The 21,996-nt window shown below is 42.9% G+C and overlaps 2 protein-coding genes across 2 annotated transcripts in view; both read left to right on the top strand.

Moving 5' to 3' along the window:
- SPPL2A (signal peptide peptidase like 2A) overlaps positions 1-89 on the top strand; it is a 29,576-nt gene extending 29,487 nt beyond the window's left edge. Inside the window, exon 17 of the mRNA XM_075713602.1 lies at positions 79-89. The gene's annotated coding sequence lies outside the window, so the exon portion shown is untranslated. The remainder of the gene's footprint in view (positions 1-78) is intronic.
- A 9,509-nt stretch (positions 90-9,598) lies between these two features.
- TRPM7 (transient receptor potential cation channel subfamily M member 7) overlaps positions 9,599-21,996 on the top strand; it is a 57,786-nt gene continuing 45,388 nt past the window's right edge. Inside the window, exons 1-2 of the mRNA XM_075714158.1 lie at positions 9,599-9,872; positions 14,130-14,293. Coding sequence (XP_075570273.1) covers positions 9,599-9,872; positions 14,130-14,293 — 438 coding nt within the window. The remainder of the gene's footprint in view (positions 9,873-14,129; positions 14,294-21,996) is intronic.

Raw genomic sequence — 21,996 nt, 5'->3', positions numbered from 1 at the left:
ACTGACAGCCTCAGAATACAATGATCTTGCGCACCATCTTCAATTTTTATTTGACTGGCACTTAATAATAAATTACAGCATACCTCAGCGTTCCAATAGCAGACTGAAAACTTGTCTTCTGATATGGTTATGAAGAAGTTTCTGAAATTCCTGAAAGAGATAAAGAAGTCATAACTCTTTCAAAGTCATGCACTACTCGGAGCCCTCAGAAGCTTCACAAATCCATGTAATGTGACTCCTTTTTCTCTTTGAAGTGTTCTGCGTGGAGGATTTATTAAATTTTCGCCTATAAATGATAATGGAATTAGTATAAATAAAGACGACCTCTGGCAACACAAGTGTATTCAGCAGCTGGCTGTGGAAACTCTGTCTTGTTTTGTGCCTAATTAGGCTCCATGCCTGATCATGCCTGAGGTTTCACACACATGTGCTGCAGTTTAATGGGACGTAAACTAACTTTTTTCTTTCAAATGCTTAGGTGCTTTGTTTACAAAAATTAAGAATGGAGTTTAAGATTTTATATAAATAATAGGTTAGTATTGACTACTGAAATGAGGTTTTTATAAGTTGAATAGAACTGATTGCAACATTTTTAGCAATTTTGAATGTTTTTAATATTAAATTGGGTTGGGCTAAACACTATGTTAAAAGCCTTTTTAGTCATACTTTAATATAAAAATCTTACTACCTTTTCATTGTATGTTTACTGACAATAGCCCCTTTCCTTATGACTCTTAAGTTATCACCTGAAGAATGTTATTAATAAATGGTACTTGGAAAAAAAAAATAGCTGAGTAATTGCTTTGTTCTGACTCGTCTTTTTCTTACTGTGAACGTTCATGGCAAAACAGTTAACACTTCATAATACCAAGTAAATTAAAAATTCATTATACACCCCCATAAATATGGAGTTGCAGTTTTTATCCATCCTGCCTGATGTATCAGAGTTATGATTCTGTTTGTAAATACCTATGTGGTGGTTTTGGTGGATCGCGCTTTTTTGCCATTTTTTTTCTTTTTTCCAGGGGCAGGGGGGACAACTGAAGTCTGTGAATTGAGCTACATCAATTTTACTGGTCTAACTCGGCAAATGCGTATTGCACAACTGTTAATCATGGGGCTCTGTGAAAGTGTACCTGACAAACAGTGAGTCAGAGAGTTAACACGTGCAAACTTCTTGATGGTAACAAGCTTACTTGCATTCAGCCTGGGAAATAGTGCTGTAGAAGCCTTAGACATGAAGGGCAAGAAAAAGCCAAGCTTCAGTCTTGAAATCTAGGCTGGGTTGGAAGTGGTGGTGGGGAATCACTGAACCCAAATACACTTGATATGTGATCCTGGAGACATCCCTAGAACCCTGCGATAGTGTGTTTGTATTTACCATGTTTTCACATATTTTAAGCCTCTTCTGCTCATACACTGGAGGTTCCAGTAGCATTGAGTAACAGTAACTGAGTATGTAACTGGGAGAAAACTCTCCAAAACGCTCTTTGAATTGACTTAACTTCAAAAGGTAGAGAACTTGGGAAGAACAGACACAGCTGCAATTGGCAAACTTGTTTTTCACTGTCTGTTCCCCATATGCATTCCACTGTTAAGGCTGGTACATTTGACACTTTATCAAAACTGCGAATCTCAGAGGCTTCAAAATTACAAGCAGGAGAGGCATTTTCTTCTAAGGAAGAGGGTCATTATTAGTTAACAAGTGCTTGCCTGTTTAGATCGGTCCAGTCTTTACAATAAAATTCCATTTAGACGTAAGGAAAAGCTTTTCACTGTGAGTGTGGTCAAACACTGGAGCAGGTTGTCCAGAGAGGTTGTGGAGTCTCCGTCCTTGAAGACACTCAAAATACAAGTGGACACAAGCCTAGCAGCCTTCTCTGAGCAGGAGGGCTGGACTAGGCAATCTATAGAGGAGCCTTCCAACTCTACTGCTCTTGATTATTAAGGCATTTTTCTGCTTGTTTCCCAGCTTGAATAGTCTGAAAATTTATTTTTTTCTTCATAGAAAAACTCAAATTTTATCACCACAACATGGGTTTGATTTTTCACTTGGAATAATTTACTTCTACTAAACTGTTAGATTTAAGCATATTTAAAAGTTGTCTTTGGATTTGTAATGCTTTCAGAAGCTAAAGCACTGTTTTATTTTTAAGTAGCCTATATAGCACATTTTACTGTGAATGATTTCTTTTTCTAATTTTTGAGGAAAGGAAGAGGAGAGCAACTCATACTGTTATCCCTTTTGTCAGGAGTGAGTGATCAAAGTTGAAGGTTTTGTGTTCTTGAGAGAGGCTGATGATGAGGCTCAGGTATCTCTGGAATCCCTCTTATTTATAAAGAATGTGCAAAATCCTGTTTCCCTGAACACAGAGGACATCAAATAGCTGAGAATAGGGGTTTTTTGCTTGCAGCTCAAAGACCTTTTAACCAATAAAGTGTTTAGATCAAAGAGCTCCCTTTCAGCTCTTTCTTAAGAGTGTGCTCACAGGTACTCTGCTGTCTGGTTTTCTGTTGCCTCCCCTTGCTCCTGCACATACTCACCTCCTTTCCTTCCTCCTCTTTTCTATTTGGGGCAATACCAACACGTTTTGAAGTGTGTTTGCACATTACTTTGTCTTGGACAATTAATATGTGCCTCTGTTCCAGTATGGAGATGAGCGTTTATGAGGAGGTTTAGTCTTTTGGACTCTCTTAAAACAAATGCAGCAGTCATACCTACACCAGCTCAATCCACCAGTAACAGTAATTTAAAACAATAGCTTATCTTCTGCACATCCTTATCTGTGTCACCGTCCCACTGACTTTCTAGGGTTGCATTAATGTTGGTGTAACAGCCTGGCTTAGATTTGAAAAACCAAAGAAGTAAAGGAAGTTTTTTACAGTTTTATTAGAAGCTGAAAAGCACTTGCGCTGGCTCTCCCCGTGTTTTGCAGAAAGGCTACCAGAATATATCAACTTCTGTATTGTACATGCTTGGGAATACAAGGAAATACAACAGGTATTGGTATGTTTAAAAGTTCAACAATAACTCGGTTACTTTAATTTCAAGCTTTGTTGTGATGTGTCCCTATCAAAGCTACAAGAGCGGGGTCCTTTTAATTCATGTTTCTTTCCAAAGGTAACGGAGACTATGCCAGTAAATTGATCCATCCTCATGGATTTAAGGCAACTACCTGCAGAAAATTAGCAAAAAGGTATTTCTCTGGTAGGTGAGTATTTCTCTGGTAGGTGAGTATTTCTCTGGTAGCTGATTTAAAAAATAATTTTTAAAAGTAAATTTACATTATAGTAACAATGGAAAAAAGAGCAAATGCATGCCCATTGGTACCTTTTTTTCTCTAGGAAATGGAACAGCAAGCCTCTGCAGGACAAAGTGACACTTTTGTCAGGGTCACTTTCAAATAAGAATTTACAGTTGGACAATTAAGGCCATTCCTGTATAGGCTCCCCTAAAATTTTACCTTCTGATTGAGGTACCTATCCCTGGATTTAAAAAAAAAAAAAAAAAATCCATCAGAGCTCTGTAAGGATACCTGAGAACTTGCCTCCGAGTTCTCAAATTCAGGAAGCAGTTGGTTTGACCTGCTGCCCTGTTCTTGCAAAGCAACTTCTTTAGACCGTCACGCTAGGCCGGCCCTGCCTGCTGCTGCCTGGCTGCAGGGACGAACAGCACCTCCGCCTGCTGCCCCTCTCCCCCGCTGCTTTGGGCAGCACGGGCATGGAAGGAGCTGCTGCCCCTCTTCTTCTCCCCCATGGAGTGTCTCTATGGAAAGGCCACCTCGCTACCTGTCCACCGTGCACCAGCTCAGCTGCTAACAAGCTAAAACTCAAACCAAGAATTTGTGAGCCCGAAGACTGCAGCAGGCACAATTTTCACGGGGAAGCTTTAAAAATCCTGTAGAAGTTATGGGGGGAGAAAGTTCAGAAGGCACAAAACTGACATAAAGTTGCTTTAGTTATTTTTGAAAGGCAGGCACTGATAAAATCTTGCAGAGGGTCACCATTATGGTGTAAATGTCCCCATACTGTTCCTGGCTCCTGGCTTTACGCATGTAGAGACATTTGGAGGCACGCCCTTGGCAGTTTTATGCAAGACTTCCGCCTGTGTTGGTTAAGCTCTCAAACACAGTTTTCTGAGCAGTAAGTAATGTATCATATTCCTAAATACAGCATATGCTTACATTATACTTTAGATGCCTTTAGATGATGGGTTGGGTAATGTAGCTGGTTTTTTTTTTTTTTTTTGGTACGCTTACAGAGCATGTCAAAGGCAAAACGGCGCTTCCAGAACTACTGTGTGTGCTCAACTTGACTGGCTCATTACCTTGAATATCCCTTCCTATTAATATGGAGTGTCTTTAATGCAGATTTTAAAACTGGAGAACCCACACTCTCATTTGCCTAATTTGGATGTGACAAGCCATATCGCAAAGCCGAACCTGAGTTACTGGCTTTGCACTCCCAGCTTGGCGCTTTAGGTCATCGGGCCTTTGCACCGCCATCAGAAACCCGCACTAGCAGCCCTTCCTAGTGTTGGTGGTAATTTGCCAGGCCCAGAAAAATGGGGAAGCACTGAAAAACTGAGAAGCCTCACATAGCTTTCCCTGCATCTGCGATGCAAAGTAAATGGCTGACGTTGGAAGTGCAGTAATGCTCTCCCCCCAGTTACCAGGCTGAATGCAGTGAAAGCACCCTCGGGCTGTTGTGAGGGCTCTCATGGTTAGAGGGGAGCTGAACTGCACCCGTGGCCTTCGCGTGGTACCAGCTCAGCTCTCATCTCTAAAGGCTGCTACCTCCACGTTCCCTTTTTATAATTACTTTGTACAGTAAGATGGCAATGCTATTTTACCAATTTTAATACATGAACCGTTCTGTTACTTTAAATACATACATTGCTTGTGAGATTGGAGTCTAAATCGGGTACAGGGGATAATTTGTTTTCTGACTATTAAATATGCAAAATTAAATTTTTGTACCTTATTTTACTCCTGATATATCCTGAATTTACCCTAGATTTTATGACCTATTTCTTGAATGTACAGCTAAGGCACTTGTTTCCTTTGAGGGAATTCATACTGTCTCAGCTGTTAAAGCTAACACATTGCTTAGACTTAACTACTTTTTGGTTTTGAAGAACCTTGGTATAGTGCAAAAAGATTACTAAACCATTGGGACCTCTTCAGACGATGTGTAACTCTGGGCCATACCACATACCAACAAAGTAACCAAAATTTCTAAACAGTTCAAAAACTGTGAAGTTACACATTTTTTGAGTTTTATTTTCCCTGGCTTCAATGGAAACAAGCCTCCTCCTTTTAGGTTGTATTTCCTAAATGTTGTGATTAACAGCAATAAGCTATTCATCCCATTTTGAAACAGCATATTTTGAATTGCTGAAAAGTTGCATGTTTGCAATGTTATTTGGTGTATTATCCAAGAGGAATTGGGCAAAATACTTTCACAGGAACTCTCCAACTCCAGCACTAGAAAAGCCCTTCACAAATAATGGAGGGGACTTACAGATCCCTGTGCCATCCTACACTTTTTTCCTGCCTTACTTGACAAATTTTAAACTTATTTTTTCAGCAAGAACCTTCAGTGTTCCGGAGTAGCAGTCAGAATGTAAACTGGTGAGCTGCCACTTTAGCTGCAGCTAGACAGCTGATTTACCTCGATATATCAGAAATGGGCAAACCTGGGGAAGGAGGCTTCGGGAGAATTCATGCTTGTTACAAGAGTAAGAAAAGTGAATCAATAATAGCTCTTTTCTGCCAAAGGTGACTTTAGTAAGGGACAAAAATGGTTTCTCCACAAGATCTGTTTGACCTCGAGTAGGATATTAACTAGATCTCCTTATCAGTTGGCATTTGTATCTGATTTAACTATGTGAACTCCAGCACGTATTTTCAACAACTTTAAAAGAACAGCTGCAGAATAACAGAACGTATCTCTGGTAAAACTTACTATGGAGTCAAACAAAGAAAGTCAACACCAGATTACTTTTATTTAATGGTAGCTCATTTCATTTCTCATAAAGAGGAATTCTGTGTTTTATTTTTTTTCTTTCTGTGCATGAGTCAGTATTTCATCTCCATGCAGGTGAGTGAGCAATCAAACAGCCTCATCCTGGCTACTGGATATTGCAATATTGAGATAAAGGCTTCCTTAGAAAGCTTTCTTACAATCCTTTAGCACTTACTGCGGTGAGATCAAGTTACAGCTGGTTTAATGCGATGTAAAACCTATTAAAGTTGACATCACAAATTCTACTAGTTCTGGTGATGATTACATAACAAATAATTACTCAACATGAAGTGCCAGTGACAGACTGATAGTTTGCTTTGAGATAGAATAATGAGATACAGGAACCACATGGCAAAAGGAGTTTTGTTTAAACCAGTTATATTCCATTTCAGATAACAGAAGCTTGCTTCAGGTTAAAGGTCCTTAAATGCAGTAAGGTATAAAATAATGCTTCATTATTTCCTTCTAATTCACAGCTGACAGTTGTTGATTTGGAAGAAGATATCAGAGGAATTTTGAGTTGACTGTTGGTGTGGTTGGAAGGTAACACTTAGGGTGACAAGTAGCAAATATTTAGCTAACTACTTAGCCCTCTAAGGTTGAGATACTGTGATGAAAACAAGACTTAGCATCTGCATGTACAAGAATTCACTCTTTTTCAATGACTAATACCGCTGCTTAGCTTAGGGTCAAATCACGTCATGTTCTGTATGGTTGATCAACGTAATAAAAGGATGTAAGGTGACTTCCTTATACCATGTGCCATCAGTCCCAGGTCATGGGGATGTATTTCACCGTGGCACTGTGTCCTGCCCCCCCTCACAACACTCTGTCTGAAGGCTGACGCGCTCCCCCGGACAGAGTGAGGCAGAGAGGATGTTGATGACTCACTTTCCCTTCATTTTCTTCACAAGCTGTTCCAGTGAAACAATGTGCTGTCTCTCCATCTAAGCTTATCACAGACAGTTTAACTCTCAAATAATTTGATGTCAATCTCTTTACATTTTTGCATGATCAACAGGAAAAAAGGCATGGAAAATTCCTCACCTCCAGCATGTTCTAAAACAATAGCTTGTACCAGAGAAGTCTCATGCCCAGGCTGGCCTCCAGCTACTTGTTCCTAATTCCCTTGCTCCTTCTAGCTCTTCGATTTACAAATACTAAACTTAGAGGCCAACATGATAACCGTGCGAATTAAGTCAGCATAGCCCAAATACTGCTGTGAGACAAGATGAAGGACCTAGTCATAGAAGATCTTGCTCATTAACTTCATGTGGGATGTGAAGACGTTTAGATTAATTAATTAGAAAGGGAAAAAGGAAGGGAGGAAGCCAGGACTGTGATACTTTGTCAGAAATGCTTTATAGTCTTAGCTGAAGTATTCAGAAATCCCCTATTTTCTCTGCTTTCCTTTGGAAAGTTCTTGAACCATCTCCAGAAAAATCGTACTAGGCTTCCACTGCTCCTTCTGTTCCTGCTCCTTAAGCCAAGAACTAGCACTGGCAGAGGGGAATCTGGGTGGGAACAAGTAGCTGCAGATCAGCAGGCTTGGGACTTCTGCAGTAAGGGAGTGAATTTAGCCTGTTAGTTGGGACATCTTGTATTCAGAACTAATTTAAGGTTTCCCTGGAAATGCCTGATTTTCCTATTCTATGGAAATTAAGAGTCTTAGGAGCCTAATTTTCATACCTGTGTAAGACACCACAAATTCTTCTGAAGTTAACTAAAAACAAGCATTAGCAGCTTCCCTGCAGCTGAAGGAACTCCCCGCAGCAACATCCTAATGTGCAGCTGAATGCCCGCAGTTGCCTGGGTCTTCTCAAATTTGCGCCTATTGTTTGCAGCAAATGGGTTCTGCTACCAGAATTTACTACGGGACTTGCCTGCGAGGACGCTTTGTTTCTTGAGATCTACAGCTCAGTTTAAACTAGCAGCTGCCAATTCTGCTGCTTTCTTTTAATGCTTGATTTTTTGATCGTCCCTTTCTCATCATTGGAGGGGGTCTAGTAAATTTAGTAGCGTATTGAGCCTCAGTCTCTTAAGAGGCCGTTGCTGTCATGCTGAGGCTCACCGGTTTTTGGCTGTGAGTGCGTGCAGAGCTCGGTTACCCGGTGGTGCACAAACCGGCGGTTCAGGTGTGAGCACACTCGCATGCCTATCAGCTTAGCCCAGTACTACATGGAGTTAATGCTGGCTTTTTGCAGCAAGGGGAGATGGACAAGACGACATTCAACATAATGTCACAACAGCTCAGACAAGTGATAAGGCCCGACAATGAAAATCAAAGTTTCTAAATTAATTTGAACGTTCTGATTGAGTTTATGCAAAATTACTGCTCGTGTATGGCTATGGTATTGTAGAAATTGTACCAGGACCTTTGAGCCAGATTTAACTCACTTTTGAACTGTGTTTTCATTGCAAAGGGAACACTGAGCTATCTTAACTCCCTATGTCTTACGTAAAAATTAATGGCGTAACAGTAATATTAGACATACATTTTAGAGGATTTTCCTAGGCAATCTTGATTTTTCATATTCAGGGAATACCAGTAATTTCAGCCAAGCTTAATTAATCGCTTTTTCTTCCCTTAGAAATGCGGTTTGTTCTAGCAAAATTCTAGCATACGGTTTGTTGCAAAAGATGAATACTGAAACGTGTAGCGGGAATTACCGTATGAAGCTTTTTATGAGTGACACTGATTCTCGAGTTTTGCTGACAAAAGAAGTCAAGGTTCCTGCCCTGGGCAGTTCCTAATCTGAACCGGGCAGTTCCTAATCTGAACTGTGAACAGAGTTGATTGAAGTGGAAGAAATGCCTCCTCCTTTCTCCCTCCAAAATGAACTTTCCTCTAATTCTGCTCAGACCGAGTTACAAAACGTGTCTGACACTGCTAATGGCGGCACTTCCATACCTAAGCACGACCGGCAAGAAAAGCTTAAACGAAACTTAACTACCGCTGTTCCCTATTATGATTAAATAACGAGTAGCGCCGGGTTCCCTTCGGGAGGCACCAGCCACCCGTGACCTGCCGGGCCGTGCTACCCCAGCCAGCCGCTCCGAGGCGACGGCTCCCGGCCGGGACGCGGGGAGCCGAGCCCGGGGCGCCGCGCCGCTCTCTGCCCTCACCGGCCGAGCCCCGGCGCCGAGGCTGATGGCTCTGCAGAGAGACGGGGCTCTCGGGAGCACAGCTTCCCTCTTCGAACCACGCCTTTCCAGTCGCACAGGTTTCCGTCCCGGGATGCTGCGCTTCTAAGGTGCCTTCGGCCTCTGCCTCGCCAGCAGCCCGCGGCGGGCACGGCCGCCTGCCCTCCGGCAGCATTTGCGCCTTTCGGGGTATGTCGGGAGGCTGCCGGGGTTCCTCCTTCCCCCTCTGGTGCGGTGCGGCGCGGCCGAGGCCGCCCGCCGCCCCTGGCCGGCCCGCCTCCGCCCTGAGGGGGCCGCGGCGCGACACGCGGCGGGCGGGCGGGCAGGAGCGGGCCGGGCCGCGCCGCCCCGGCGTCCCCCTCCTCCCGGGGGCGGTGCGCGCTGACGCGGCAGCGCCGCGGCTCTCCGCCGGCCGAGTCGCACAATTATGAGAAAGGGCCGCCGGGCCGAGGCCGCCGCCAGCGCTGGGTCCCGGTGCGGAGTCGAGCCAGCGCCGTCCTTCTCACCCCGCTCTCCCCTTCGCCCCGGGAGCGCTGTCCTCGCCCGGCTTCTCCCCACCCAGCCCGCCGCTGCTGCCGAGCTCAGCCCCGATAGATGGAGACAGGCCCCGCCACCGCCGACGCCGAACCACGAGCAGGAGCTGCCCGGCGCGAGGAGAGCCAGAGTCGGCGCCGAGACCCAGCCCGGCCCTGAGGAGAATGGTGAGGGCGGCGGCGGGGCCGGGCTCGCCCCGGCGGGGCGCGGGCTGGGGGGGGGGGGGGAAGGGACGGGGGCGCCGGCCGCCGGCTCAGACCTGTCCCGGCCGGCCGCTCCGGGTCCCGGCTGCCGCGGCCGCCCGGATCCGCCTCGGCCCCTCTGGCGCCCGCGCCGCGGCGGTTGCTCCCCTGGCCGCCCCGTCCGGGCCGCCCCGGCGGCGGGGAGGAGGGGGGAGGGACCCCGCCGGGCCGTCACCGCCGGGCCGGAAGGGGAGGCGCGGGCTCGGGCGCCGCGGGCCGCCCGCGCGGGGCACCCCGACCCCCCCCCCCCCCCCGCCCCCGGCCGGCGGGGCGCCCCGCAGCCGCCCCCCTCGGTGCCCGCCCGCCCCCGGCCCTCCTGGCCCGGCGGGCTCTGCCCTTCCGGAGCGGAGCGGAGCGGCGCGGCGCGGCCGGCGCTGACCCGAGCCGCCGGGCGAGGCTCCCGCCGCCTCCCGGCATTTCCAGAGCCTCCTCGCGTGGTGCCCGCGGGGCCGGGCAGCGCCGCCCTGCTGCCGCCGGCCCCGCCGAGGGGCGGCTGCGGCCCTTCGCGCCCCCCCCGGCCCTTCGCGCCCCCCCGGCCCCCGCCCCGCTGCTCGGAGCAGCGCTCTGGGGAGCCGGTCCCGCGGCGCAGGGGACTTCGCTGCTTGGAAACGTGACCTTTCGTTTAGTGCTCTTTGGGTGCTGCCGTAATCCCTCATGATGGTTTTGTGTAGTACCCGAGTGTGTGCGGTGGACTAGGTGGTGCTCTGGGTGCAGCTGTGCTTCCCTTCTAATCCCTCTGCCGAGTTCATTTTTACAATTTCTACACGCTGCCAGACACTAAAACCCTTACAAAGAGGTGTATGAGCTTCTACAAAGAAAACGCAGTTTTAGTTCCAGCTCTTTCTTCTTCTGGCCCTTAATCGTTTTTCCTTCATTGACCTTTACAGAATTTACTGAGCTGTCACATCAAGTGCTGTCAAATAGTTTTGCAAATCTAAGCGTGGAGTGTAAATCTGGATTTCTACAGTCTGCTTGAACTTCTTTCTAGTCAGATGCTTTATTTAATTTGAAATAAAGGTGTTTTGTTTCACAGTATATTATTCAAAACTGCAAGTATATTGTTCAAAACCTGTGAATCTTCCATTTCTGACTATATCTGTGAACCCTGTAGAAATGTGGGCTGTCTTTTTCTAGAATCTGCAAGTCCCCCGCTCTTCTAGGAAGAAGCTGAAAGTGCAACCTTCCGTTCTGACTTGAAAGAGTGCTTGGCCTCTCCCCCTTGCGTGGTACTTGCTCTCCTCAACTGAAGTGCGGTTTTCTTTTGTGTTTTTTGGTGGGTTTTTTTTTAAGCTTAGTTTAGTTCCAGTGTTTTGTTGGTGCTGACATAGCCTAGGAATGTACAGATTGGTTTTAACCTTTATGGATTTGTAAACTGATCATGGCTCAGCAGTTTTTCTGGCAATGTAACATGCTTGCTATGTTTTATACTTACCATGTGTTTATCAAATATTTTGAAACCACTGTTTAACAGGTGTTTTGCCTGAGTTGAATATAGGACATTTTATGCAAGTTCATTTTGCTAAAAATTTCCTGCTGCTCCGTGACTATTTAGCAATTTTGAAGAATTGCTGGACAGTGTCCAACATTAAATCAGGAATTAATCTAAAGAGTGAGTTGTTCAGTATGGCAATTCCGGCAGTTCAGTCTTCTTTTTTTTAATGTGTCTGTGTGGGTGAGATAAGTGTTTGCTAGATCATCCCTCATGCCTTCTGGTATGAGGCCATTCTTGCCTTTGCTATTTAAAGTGGGGGAAAAAACCTTTGTGCATGTGGAACTGTTTAGGCTGGTTTTGGATTGTTTGTACATTAGTTTCCTGATGTTTTACTTTGATTTTTTTTTTTTTTCCCCCCGCCTTGCTTGAGCTCAGGAGTGGAAGGGTAATTTGCACTCGTCATACAAAGGCACCTTGAAACATCACCTAACATTTGACAGTTATCTCGCTTATATTTAACGATGCTCTATCAGATCGTCTACCTCCTCCCATGGATTATCTTGGAGAGAGGTACTCTATTGTGTTTTAAACTTTCACTTCTTTTCTCATCCCTTGAGGCTCTGCGTAACTCTAGTCTTGCTGCCTTACGTTTTTGTCTTATCACACCAGCCCTGCTTTCTCTTCTCTGCTGGTGATAGTACTGCAGCATCCAGACTCTCTTTTGCTCACAGTTGTCTTTACCACTTGCTGTGCTTCCCTTTCCTGGAAGCTTTGCACCAACACCCAAACTTTTCCTGCTTCTCTTTCAAGTCCCTTCATGAGGTGCATTTCTATTAACTGTTCACTCCTTGTGGACAGTCATGACAGATGACTGTTTTCTAAACAAACCAATATTATTTTCAACTCAAATAATTGATGCTGTGAATAGGGTTGAGCCATATTGGTTTGTTGATTTTACACCAGTAATGTTGCAAATAAATCTCTAAGAGGATTTGTCAAAAAGAGTGTGTGGAGGGAGGGAGGTGCTTTTATAGTCTACAGTTTGTGTGTTTGACAGGATTTTGCATAGTAAGTTTAATTTTCTTTCCCAGAAAGACCCTGATTAGCCTAATTAGGAGTTTAATATGTAGTTAAACTAGCAGTGACACTTTTACTGAGCTTCTGATACTGTCAGCACATTGTCTGACAAAAGCCCAAATTTGAAGTTTTAGTCTTTAAAGACTTGGGGCTGGATTTTGAAATTGTGGCTTATGTTTTGAAAATTCAGGGAAATGAAATGATACTTCTCATGCCAATATACTTAACCTGAAAAATGTATCTTTGTCTTTTTTTTAACAGATATTTATTTCTTTTGGAATCCCTCATTTCCTTTAACTGTGTCTACTTTGGCCGCAATAATTGCGTGCTGTGTTAATTTGCTGAAACAAGTAACATTAGTTCTGGGGTTTTGTCCCACTTTTTTTAAAGGCAAACTGACAGTGAAATTAATGTGTATGTTTTCCAGAATTGAAGTTTTGTCTTTGAGGTCATCTTTCTTGTTTCTCATGTGAATAATTCTGTCTTGGTGCATTTTAGCTTCACTGGTTGAAATTCCAGCATCTGGCTTTTCAGCAGATAAATTACCAAATAATATCAGTGTGTGTGTGTATTTGGATAGGATACTTAGGTGATTATTAAAGATAATGTTACTTCTTACCTCTGATACTGACAAGTAGTGGTGGCCTCTGGCAAATGAGTCTATATGCTTAATTATTTCTACAAAAAATAGTCAGTGATGCTGACTTGACCTGTGGTGAAACTTTAACAAACCTTGTTGCATGCTTTCTTCGTGTTCCCTGGCCTGAAACCTTCTTTCTCCTCTATTGTATTCTCTGCAATCTTGTTACTGTCCTTTATTTGATTTAATCCCATTTTTTTTGCTCACATAATGAGAATGTACAGGTAATGGTGTCTTGTTAATATATTGTGATGCAGCCTGTGTGCTTGGGTTGAAAATGATCTAACTAATCCTTGGTTTCTGTTATTTTTATTATTTGAAGCTTAGCTTTTATTCTATTTGAATTGTAGATGTTTTTGTATTTCAAGTAATAGAAAGCTAACCTAACAAAAGAACAGAAAAAGTAAACCTCAAAACCTTTGTATTGGCAAACTTCGCTTCCTGACCTGGCTCAGCACAGGATTAGCTGGGCATCGGTGCTGCTGCGTGAGAGAGGAGGTGGGATGTGCGGGAGGTGACTTGTCTTTTTGGTAGCAGCCAGTCAATACACCAGCATCGCCTGGCACACTGAACCGTTGCATCTAACTGGATGGGACCACAGACCCGAGCAGCAGTGTTCAGGAGACTGGTCTCCATCACAGCTGTTGCACTGATGGAGAGAATGTTATTTTTTTGAGGAGTGGTGAGGTTTTTTCAGCCTTCTTTACTCCTATATTTTGCTTAGTGTGTAAAGTGGATGGGAACTGTTTGAAAGCGGGGGTGTGTGCTGCTTTCTTTAGCTACAGGTTTGCTGGAACCACAGTACCGCTCGAATTATTTTTTTTCTCCCCAGCCACTCTAATTCTTGCACGGAAGTAGGTTGTCTAATCGCTGTTAGGTGAGCAGGGGAAATTGCTTGCCCCTCTGTTCTTTCCAAGAAGGAAAGGCCAGTGAACTTCTGATGGGATAATGAAATATATAAAACAAGAGAGAAACTGGGATAAATAGTACTGTTATCCTTAACTGTATTGGGTTGTTTTTTCCCCTTCCCAAGAATTGGGTGAAAAGTGTTCTAAACATATGGGAAATACAGGCAGAAGAATAACTGTGTTGCTGATTGAGGTGCTGATAGTTCCGAAAAGCTGCCTTATGAAAGGACTAGAATATTTAACTGTGGAAAATGGCTTGACAGCATATGGTATGAGGACGTTGCAGTCTGTAGGATCAATGTAGTGGTTGATTGCCAAGGAGAGTTTAAAGTATGGTAACAAACTGCACGTTAGAGCAGATTGAACTTGGTTTACAAGTTATGCATTTTTTTTGCCCCCTTAACTAAAGTAAAGCTCAGATGTTACTGAGGTGGTAGGCTTGGATTAAACCTTAATTCTGGAAATTTCTGTGTTTTAAAAAAAAAAAAAAATCCTAGAAGTCAGATCAAGGTTACAGATTATTTAATACTTGTGTTATTAAGAGCAATATAATTTTTTTTCCTAAAGACTCTTACAAACTCATTCTAACTCAAGCTGTTTCACACGTTTTCTGTCATCAGATTTTCTGAAATGTTTGAACTTTCGGTGTCTATGGCAAATGTGCAGTTGCTGAGTTAGTGTACCCCAACCATCTTTATTTCATTTGATTTCAGCTGAAGGAGGATGGCATGCGATAATGTGTGCTAGTGTATCTGTTGACTTTCTACAGCTGCAAAATCGGAATTTTACAGGCTAATTCAGTAATAAAGCTGGTACTCTGTTGTGTGTAGTTTGACAACTAATGTTTTCAGAAGATGATCCAACTTCAGAAACAGCTAATGTAAACTCTCTGCTAAGCTTTATTACTATTTCATCTTCAACCTGTCCATGGAGGTCACTAGTTTACATTCAGATAGGGTCCAAAGTGAAGTGCTTATTTTCTTTAAATGCACATCACATGTTTTGCAAAGAGCATGCAACTGGCAGATACACAGTTTGAAAGATGTGTGCGTATAGTTTGTCTACATCTGAAAATTATGCACGTGTGAATATTATCAATGTCTAGACTAACTGCGAGTAATTGTAATAGTAACAATTTGGGGAGGCCTCTTTCTGAGTTGGAGAGCTTTGGTGTGATTTCAGGGTCTGTGGCAGCCTGGTAAGGCTTTTTACTTCCTAGTCATGGATCCCAAAGCCTGGTGTGGATGACTCCCAGTGCTATTGGATTCTGTCTTTAATTGTTTACTACTAATCAAATGAGATAAAAAAAAAAAAAAAAAGAAACTGCAGGTTTTGAAAATTGGCATATTTCTATTAAGTTCTGGTTTGCTGATTTTTATTTTTTACTGATGACCTTTTGGGTGATTACTGAAATATATTCTTGCTGTCATACACTAACACGTTCCTGCTTGAGAATACTTTCTCAGTTACAGCTCTAAGTTAATTTAATCTAGGTGTTCAGTCTTTAACCATAATACAACTCTGTCATCTTCAAAGCCTGGGAGAGTGTCTGTTACAGCTCAGTCAATCTTAACACAATGGTTATTGCAATTGAATACCAGCCTTTGTTCCGTGCATTGTTCCCACTTACCTCTACCCAAAGAGGTACTTATTTTCTTAATCTTATCTACTTGATTCTTGTCACCTTTGCTAAGAGAGGAACAGAAACGATGTTTTCTCTGCTTTGTAGTCCCCTGACTTATGTTGGGTAGAATTTTGGAAGATGTCCCTGACTGACAGTTCTTATCCTAATACCTGCTAAGTTTTTCTCCTAATCCTAATACTGCAAAGTGATAATCAATTTTTGTGAAATGAGGACTTGACAAACTTGACTTTGAAAATTTGAATTTTAAATTTAAAAAATAAATTTACATTTATGCCTTCTGCACATGAATTTCTAGTTGCTTTGTTAGGTGTACTGTATTTCACAAGCACATATTGCCTAAAAATTTCTAGACTCGTAGCACTTTTAGAACTGGTACTATTTAGGAGTCCAGGTATTCCCACTGTTGCTTACTTCATTGACAGTATAGTTCCCAAGACTGACCGGGAGTGCTTGAGGTATCGATATGTGTGTTGCAGGGTAATACCAGATAGGAGGCAGGGCTGATGTTCAAGTCCATAGCATCTTTACTAGCCTCTCCCAAATCTGCCAGAACTCTTCTTAAAGGTGTGGTTGTAATCCAGTCTAAACTCATCTAAGCCCTGGCTGTCACCCCTCCGCCCATCCCTTTGTGCTTCCCTCTGTGCTCAGTCACTCTTTTGGGGATGTGAATTGAATAAACATCTAAACAACTCCCCCCCCCCCCCCCCCCCCCCCTTTTTTTTTTTTTTTTGAAGGATTAATTCTTTTGTCGGTCATTTCCCTGAATCGGCTTTCCACGTGACTGCATAAATGCCGGTGCTGGTATGAGATAGGGTGGGATCATGTGCAGAGGCTTAGGAAAACGGGATTGTGGCACTTAAAACTTGACATCAGCTGTGAAGCTGGTTTGGAAGCTTGCTCTGAGGTGCTTGAGAGTTGACTTGTGCCATCATATTAGTCAGTGTTCGGTTACTTGTGTATCACCCACTCTACATGAGCGTTTTCTAAATCTTACAGCCTTGTGTGCAAGCATGGATGGAGCTGCGCCATCACAAGTCAGGTTCTGTAGCTTCTTCAAAGTATAAATCAAATTGCATTGTGGACCTTGTCTAATTGTACCATAGGCATGTAGTAGCTATGCTTGAATACTTCTGTATCTAAATTATTGTTTACAGAGGATGTTTTCTTGACCTTCTTTTCTGAATGTGTGCTACCAGATGTAAGATAACTTTTTTTACTAGATATGCTGCGCTGTAGCCTGTCTTTGTGAACTGAGCTGCATCAAGATGAGTTTGACCCCTCCTATCAAGTTCTGTTACTGCTAGTAACTTGTCTGACATAACAAAATATTGCTAGATTTTTTTCTCCATGTTCTTAACATGCTGCTTATTTGCTTTTTAGTGCTATTCCCATCCCTGTTTAACTTTCTCAAGAAGCTGAACCTGTTCCTTTTGAGGTAGGAGAGAGCAAAGCTGCATTCTGCTAATGTATCTGATAGAGCTCAGCACAGCAGCCGTGTGACCAGGTTCAAAGGCAGTCATGATGATGTACAACATAGTTAAAGTTGCATGTATATTGGCTTTGTGTAGTAAGCTTAATGCTGTGTACTAGTCTGTGGCTAGAGCCATTCTGAAAAACTTAGCTTCCTCTCAAAGCCTGTCCCCGTGGCTGCTGTGGTCATGCAAGTATTTAGTGAGGTATAACTTCAGTCACCTGAATAAGTTAAATTATGTGTGTGCTTAAGTGACACACAATTGGAGCCTAAAAATACCAGTTGTGTAATTACAGAACTGTTAATCAACTTTCTCTTCAATTACAAAAAATCAGTTAATCTACAAGAGTAGGTGCAGTTAATGATGTTTCAAATGTCAAAGTCTTACCAGTTTCTCCTGTGTTCCCTGGCTGCAGTATTGTCTAAACTGTAGTTTGCAGAATTCTGTTAAACAGCAAATTTAATACAACTTCAGCTGAAGGCATTAGAAGAGTACATGCCTGAGGGTCATCTTCTGGCCAAAAAGTTTGAGCGTGATTGATCTTGAAGGAATTCCTGCTCATGGTAGTAATCTCGCACTAGGGAAAGAGTAATGAATCACCAGTACCATAGCTGACAAATATCACAGACAACTTTCTAGGAACTTAGCATTGTCTGGTGTTGCAAGGCCTCTGGATGCAGAACTAGTTGGAAGAGGCTTGCTCCTCCTGATTTCACAAGCTGTAGTTCACTGACTCCTTAATTGTGCTGCTGAAAATGTTCGCGGGGTTACGCTGCAGACTAGCCCATGGGGCAGCCCTGCGAGCACTTACCTTGGCCTGTGCGAGGGGCAGTAAGCGAAGCTGTGGAGGTTGGGGTGGACATTAACCTCTTAAACTGGCATTAACTGGCTTGGCAGCCAGAGGCATTGAAAAGCAGAAATATCCCCTTAACTAACCTTTGTCCTTTTAATTTGTGCCAACTTCAGAAGTGCTCTCAATGAGGATTTATGCCTTTGCATTGTTAAGCAATTGGTCTGTCTTATTCTTGGTTTCTTTTATAAAAATATTATGCAGAAAAAACTTTTTTTTTTTTTTTTTTTTAAAGTTTTCAACTGTGGGAAAAACACTGTATGCATGCAGTTTCCCATATAAATCCTACCTCTGTATGTAGAATTTGGGGACTCTTCACTGTTAAATTCTCTGTAATTGTTTCAAATGCATTAGTGAAACAATGTGGTCTTTTTATGTTGCTTATATAGGGAAAGAAGGCAGAAGACACTCATCATCCTTGTCCTGGTTTGGGCTGCCAGCTAGTGTTACAGGTGAATGTTCTGCAGCGATGAAGGCTGCTAACAAAGAAGTCATTGTTTGAATGCATCCGTCTGGTTGTGCTTGGTGTTCTGTAGCCCATGAGAGAAATATTTGGTACTAGTATAATCATAGTACTTTGCTGGACAACACAATACAGTAAACTTAGGGCTCTGCTTTCTTCCTGGTATAGAAAATGTAGAAGACTGAAGCTTTTCTGCCTTCAGAAAAATCCTGGTTTTGGGTTGTAGAAAAATATTTTCTGGTCGCATGCATGTAGACAATTTGCAGAACACAGGTAGACTCTGCAGGAAAGGGAAGGATTGTTTGCAAAAGCTAATTAGGCGGTAAGTCCCTAGGCTTGCTCAGTGGAGAATGAGGGGGATTCAGAGCAGCTCTCTTCTCTCTGCAGAGAGGGTGTAGAAAAATTAGCACTGCTAAGATAAGGTTAGTTGTCTTGACTATCCTCTTGGGTGTCATTACTGGATTTTTCAGGGTTTTTCTGATGAATGTAAAGATGCGGCATGTAGGACAAGAAAAATCTTTTGTAATTAATGTATTAGGAGTTAGTTGGGTTTTAATTATACCATGAATTAGGAAAAAACATCTTCAGTGCCAGATGAGAATGGATGCTATTCTCAAACCCAGGGTATCTGCTCACCTAAAACATGACCTTAGGCAATACATTCTTGCTTTGTTGGCAGCTCTCAGAGAAATAAAGAAATACTGTCTTAGCTTCCTTTCCTTCCTGAACATCAGGATACAGGTGCTTAAAAAGAATGCCTTTTTGTGTGACAGTTCTGTAGTCTTTTCCTGGATGCCTGGAGTAAGTGTGCTTTGGGGGATTATTCTGTTGTACCCCGACAGTATGTTTAGATCAGCTGTTGTGCTAACCCAGTACCTTACTGCTACCAAAGAGGATGTCCTCCTTCCCTTGTTCCCACCCTGATCATGGCCACGTAGTCCTTTCCTGTGCCTTAGTTTTCTGCCCAGTTTGCATCTGAATTGGTTCATTCTGACATCAAAGCTACCTGCTCTCTTTTTCCCCCGGCAATAATGTTGTGCTGGTCTAGGGAGCTCAGTCAACTCGCCAAAGGGCTAGTGCACAACTGCTGGTGGGAGGGAAGTTGCAGGAGAACGGGTGGGAGGGCAGAGTAGTAACTTGCTCAGCTTGCCTCCTCTGACTGCACCCTTGCTGTATAATTTGAAGAATTGCGTCTGTTAAAGCAAATATTTCCTCTATATATCTTGGCTTTGCTGTTGCCAGGGCCTCCACCTCCTTACTGTTGTCTTTTGTTTCTCTCGAATGGTAGTCTGCCTTTACTCCTTTCCCCCAGCAGGCCACAGAGGAGCCCGAGGTGCAAGTCCTGTACAGCTTAGGCAGGCCTTTGTGCCACACACCGCTCAGCATTGGTGAATTTTACTGGAAGTGAGTACACTGGAAGAAATTATAATAAACAGAAAACATTTATGAAGTGCAAGTGGTGGTGTGATTTCTCAATATCATTTAATTAGTTGTTCCCCCACCCTGCAAAAAAAAAAAAAAAAGAGGTTACTTTATTTCTAAAAATCATATGTTTAATTTCTGAATGCTTATTTAGGTTTGTGGTATTTAACATAGATGTGTTGCAGGTAGTTCAGTTCCGTGGGTAACCTGCAATTCTGCATCAACATTTGGTGGGAGAGCTGAAAAACTGTAGTTTCTTTTATCTGCTTAAGTAGAGGATACCTATATCACTGTGCAATAAATAAAAATTAAGAGATAAGATTGAGACAGTAAATTGTACGTCCTAGGGAACTACATGCATTGCTTCATTATGCTTTCAGTTAATGAACAGTCATTTGGAACGGATCTCTTTTTTTATGTTTCAAATTTTTTTCTTCTTCAGTTGATCTTCCTTTTGTCAAATATATTTAGTTTTCCCTGCTAGAGCAAAAAGGGAGTTTTTGTCCCCACAGACTATTCTGCTTTTTAGTTGATATTGTCTAACTTGATGAATCAGAATATTTCAAGTCCATACAAGTGTTTGACAAGAGTTTTGTGCTTTTGATTTGAGATCCGAGTACTCAGCTTGGGGACTCAAGCTTGCTGAGGCAACCCTGTAAGACGAGGGTAGGAGAAACCCAAAAGACGTTCTTCTGTTCCCCTCTGCATTAAAGCTAGCTAGACCTTGGTTTAAATCAGTAGTTAGGCATTAGGATGTCTGTGCTTGTATCTTAATTAGCAATGCTGTGTGCATGTGAAGGGTGGTGCGATAGGAGGCTTTGTAGTGCTTTTGGTAAATGGTGCAGTAAAATGGTACATTTTAGCAGCCTGAATATTGACTTGGAGATAAAATGAATGTCTTTAAGCTCTCTCACAATACATTGCATTGTGTAGGTTTTACAGCTCTGGCTGTACTATTTAAAAGAAACTTTCACGAAGAGGGATGTAAGAGTGTAGTTGAGACTTTCAGAACCTGCTAATAATAAAATGGTTGAATGCTAATGGAAAAATCAGTGTAAAAGAATATTTCAGCAGTCAGTATGAGGTTGTGGTGGAGAGCTCAGTTTTTGTGTAAGACTAGCCCCATGAGAGATCCACAAAATAAGACACAGTAGCTCAAACAACTGTTTGTTCTCCTCAAAAACAGAGGGTCGAAATTTTTTAAAGTGGCTAAATAAGCATTATATATTATTTCAGACAGTAAATAGCTGCTTTCACATTTTCCTAAATAAACCCAGTTAAATTTCTTCTTTGCACTTTGCCAGAGTAAACAGAAACTACTTAGACAGTTTTTAGTAAGGAACTTTATCTTCTGATAAGAGTTTAGGTGCATGGATGTCTCTAGAATGCTGTCGGGCTACTTATGCCCCAAGATGAGTGCTGCAGTCGGCGTGCCCGACTGCGGACCTAGCTAGCTCTGTTAGAAGAGCTAATTCTCTGTCTTGACAGACAATGAAAGTGTAACTGAATCCAGCAGCTCTTTGTTAGTGAGCTGAAGTTAAAAACGCTTAAGTCTTTGTAATTCTACAGTAGATGAGCTATACTACAGCAAATTCTTGTTTTGGCTTGTTTTTCTCCCAGCTCATCCTACTTTCTCCATCCTATTCTAATCTCCCAAGAATTCTGGTCGCTGTAGAGAGTTGATCAAAATGTTTGCTTCCCCTACTGTAGCTAGCAAATACTGGCACATTGGCGTGCACCTGTGTACAGGCAAGGAGAACGTAGAGAATAGGAGCTAAGACAGTGTACCCCATCACGCCGCCGTGATCCTGGCTGCGAGTAGTGCACATATTCCCCTTACCAAGGAACTGAAGGCAGTTCAGGGGTTATATGACTAACTTCCGCCTCCCTCAGATGTCAGGTCCAATGCTGATATTTTAATAGTAGCCTGGAACCAGCCTAATAACAATTTTCTGCTCTGAGATGACTGTTGTAACTTGTACAAAGTTGGGGGTTTTTTTGGGTGTCGTGTCCCGTCCCCCCGTCCCCGGTACTCACTGTTAAAATGAACAAAATTCCAAATCTGTTTCAGGTGGTTCTTTGATAGCATGTTTGCTGAAGGGCTGCCTTCCTAATGTTAGTAGTTTTGATTACAAAAATA

This window comes from Pelecanus crispus, chromosome 7, assembly GCF_030463565.1.
Source record: "Pelecanus crispus isolate bPelCri1 chromosome 7, bPelCri1.pri, whole genome shotgun sequence".
Lineage (NCBI taxonomy): Eukaryota > Metazoa > Chordata > Aves > Pelecaniformes > Pelecanidae > Pelecanus > Pelecanus crispus.
Note: the sequence above shows the minus strand (reverse complement) of the source record. Positions and strands in the feature narration are given on the sequence as shown.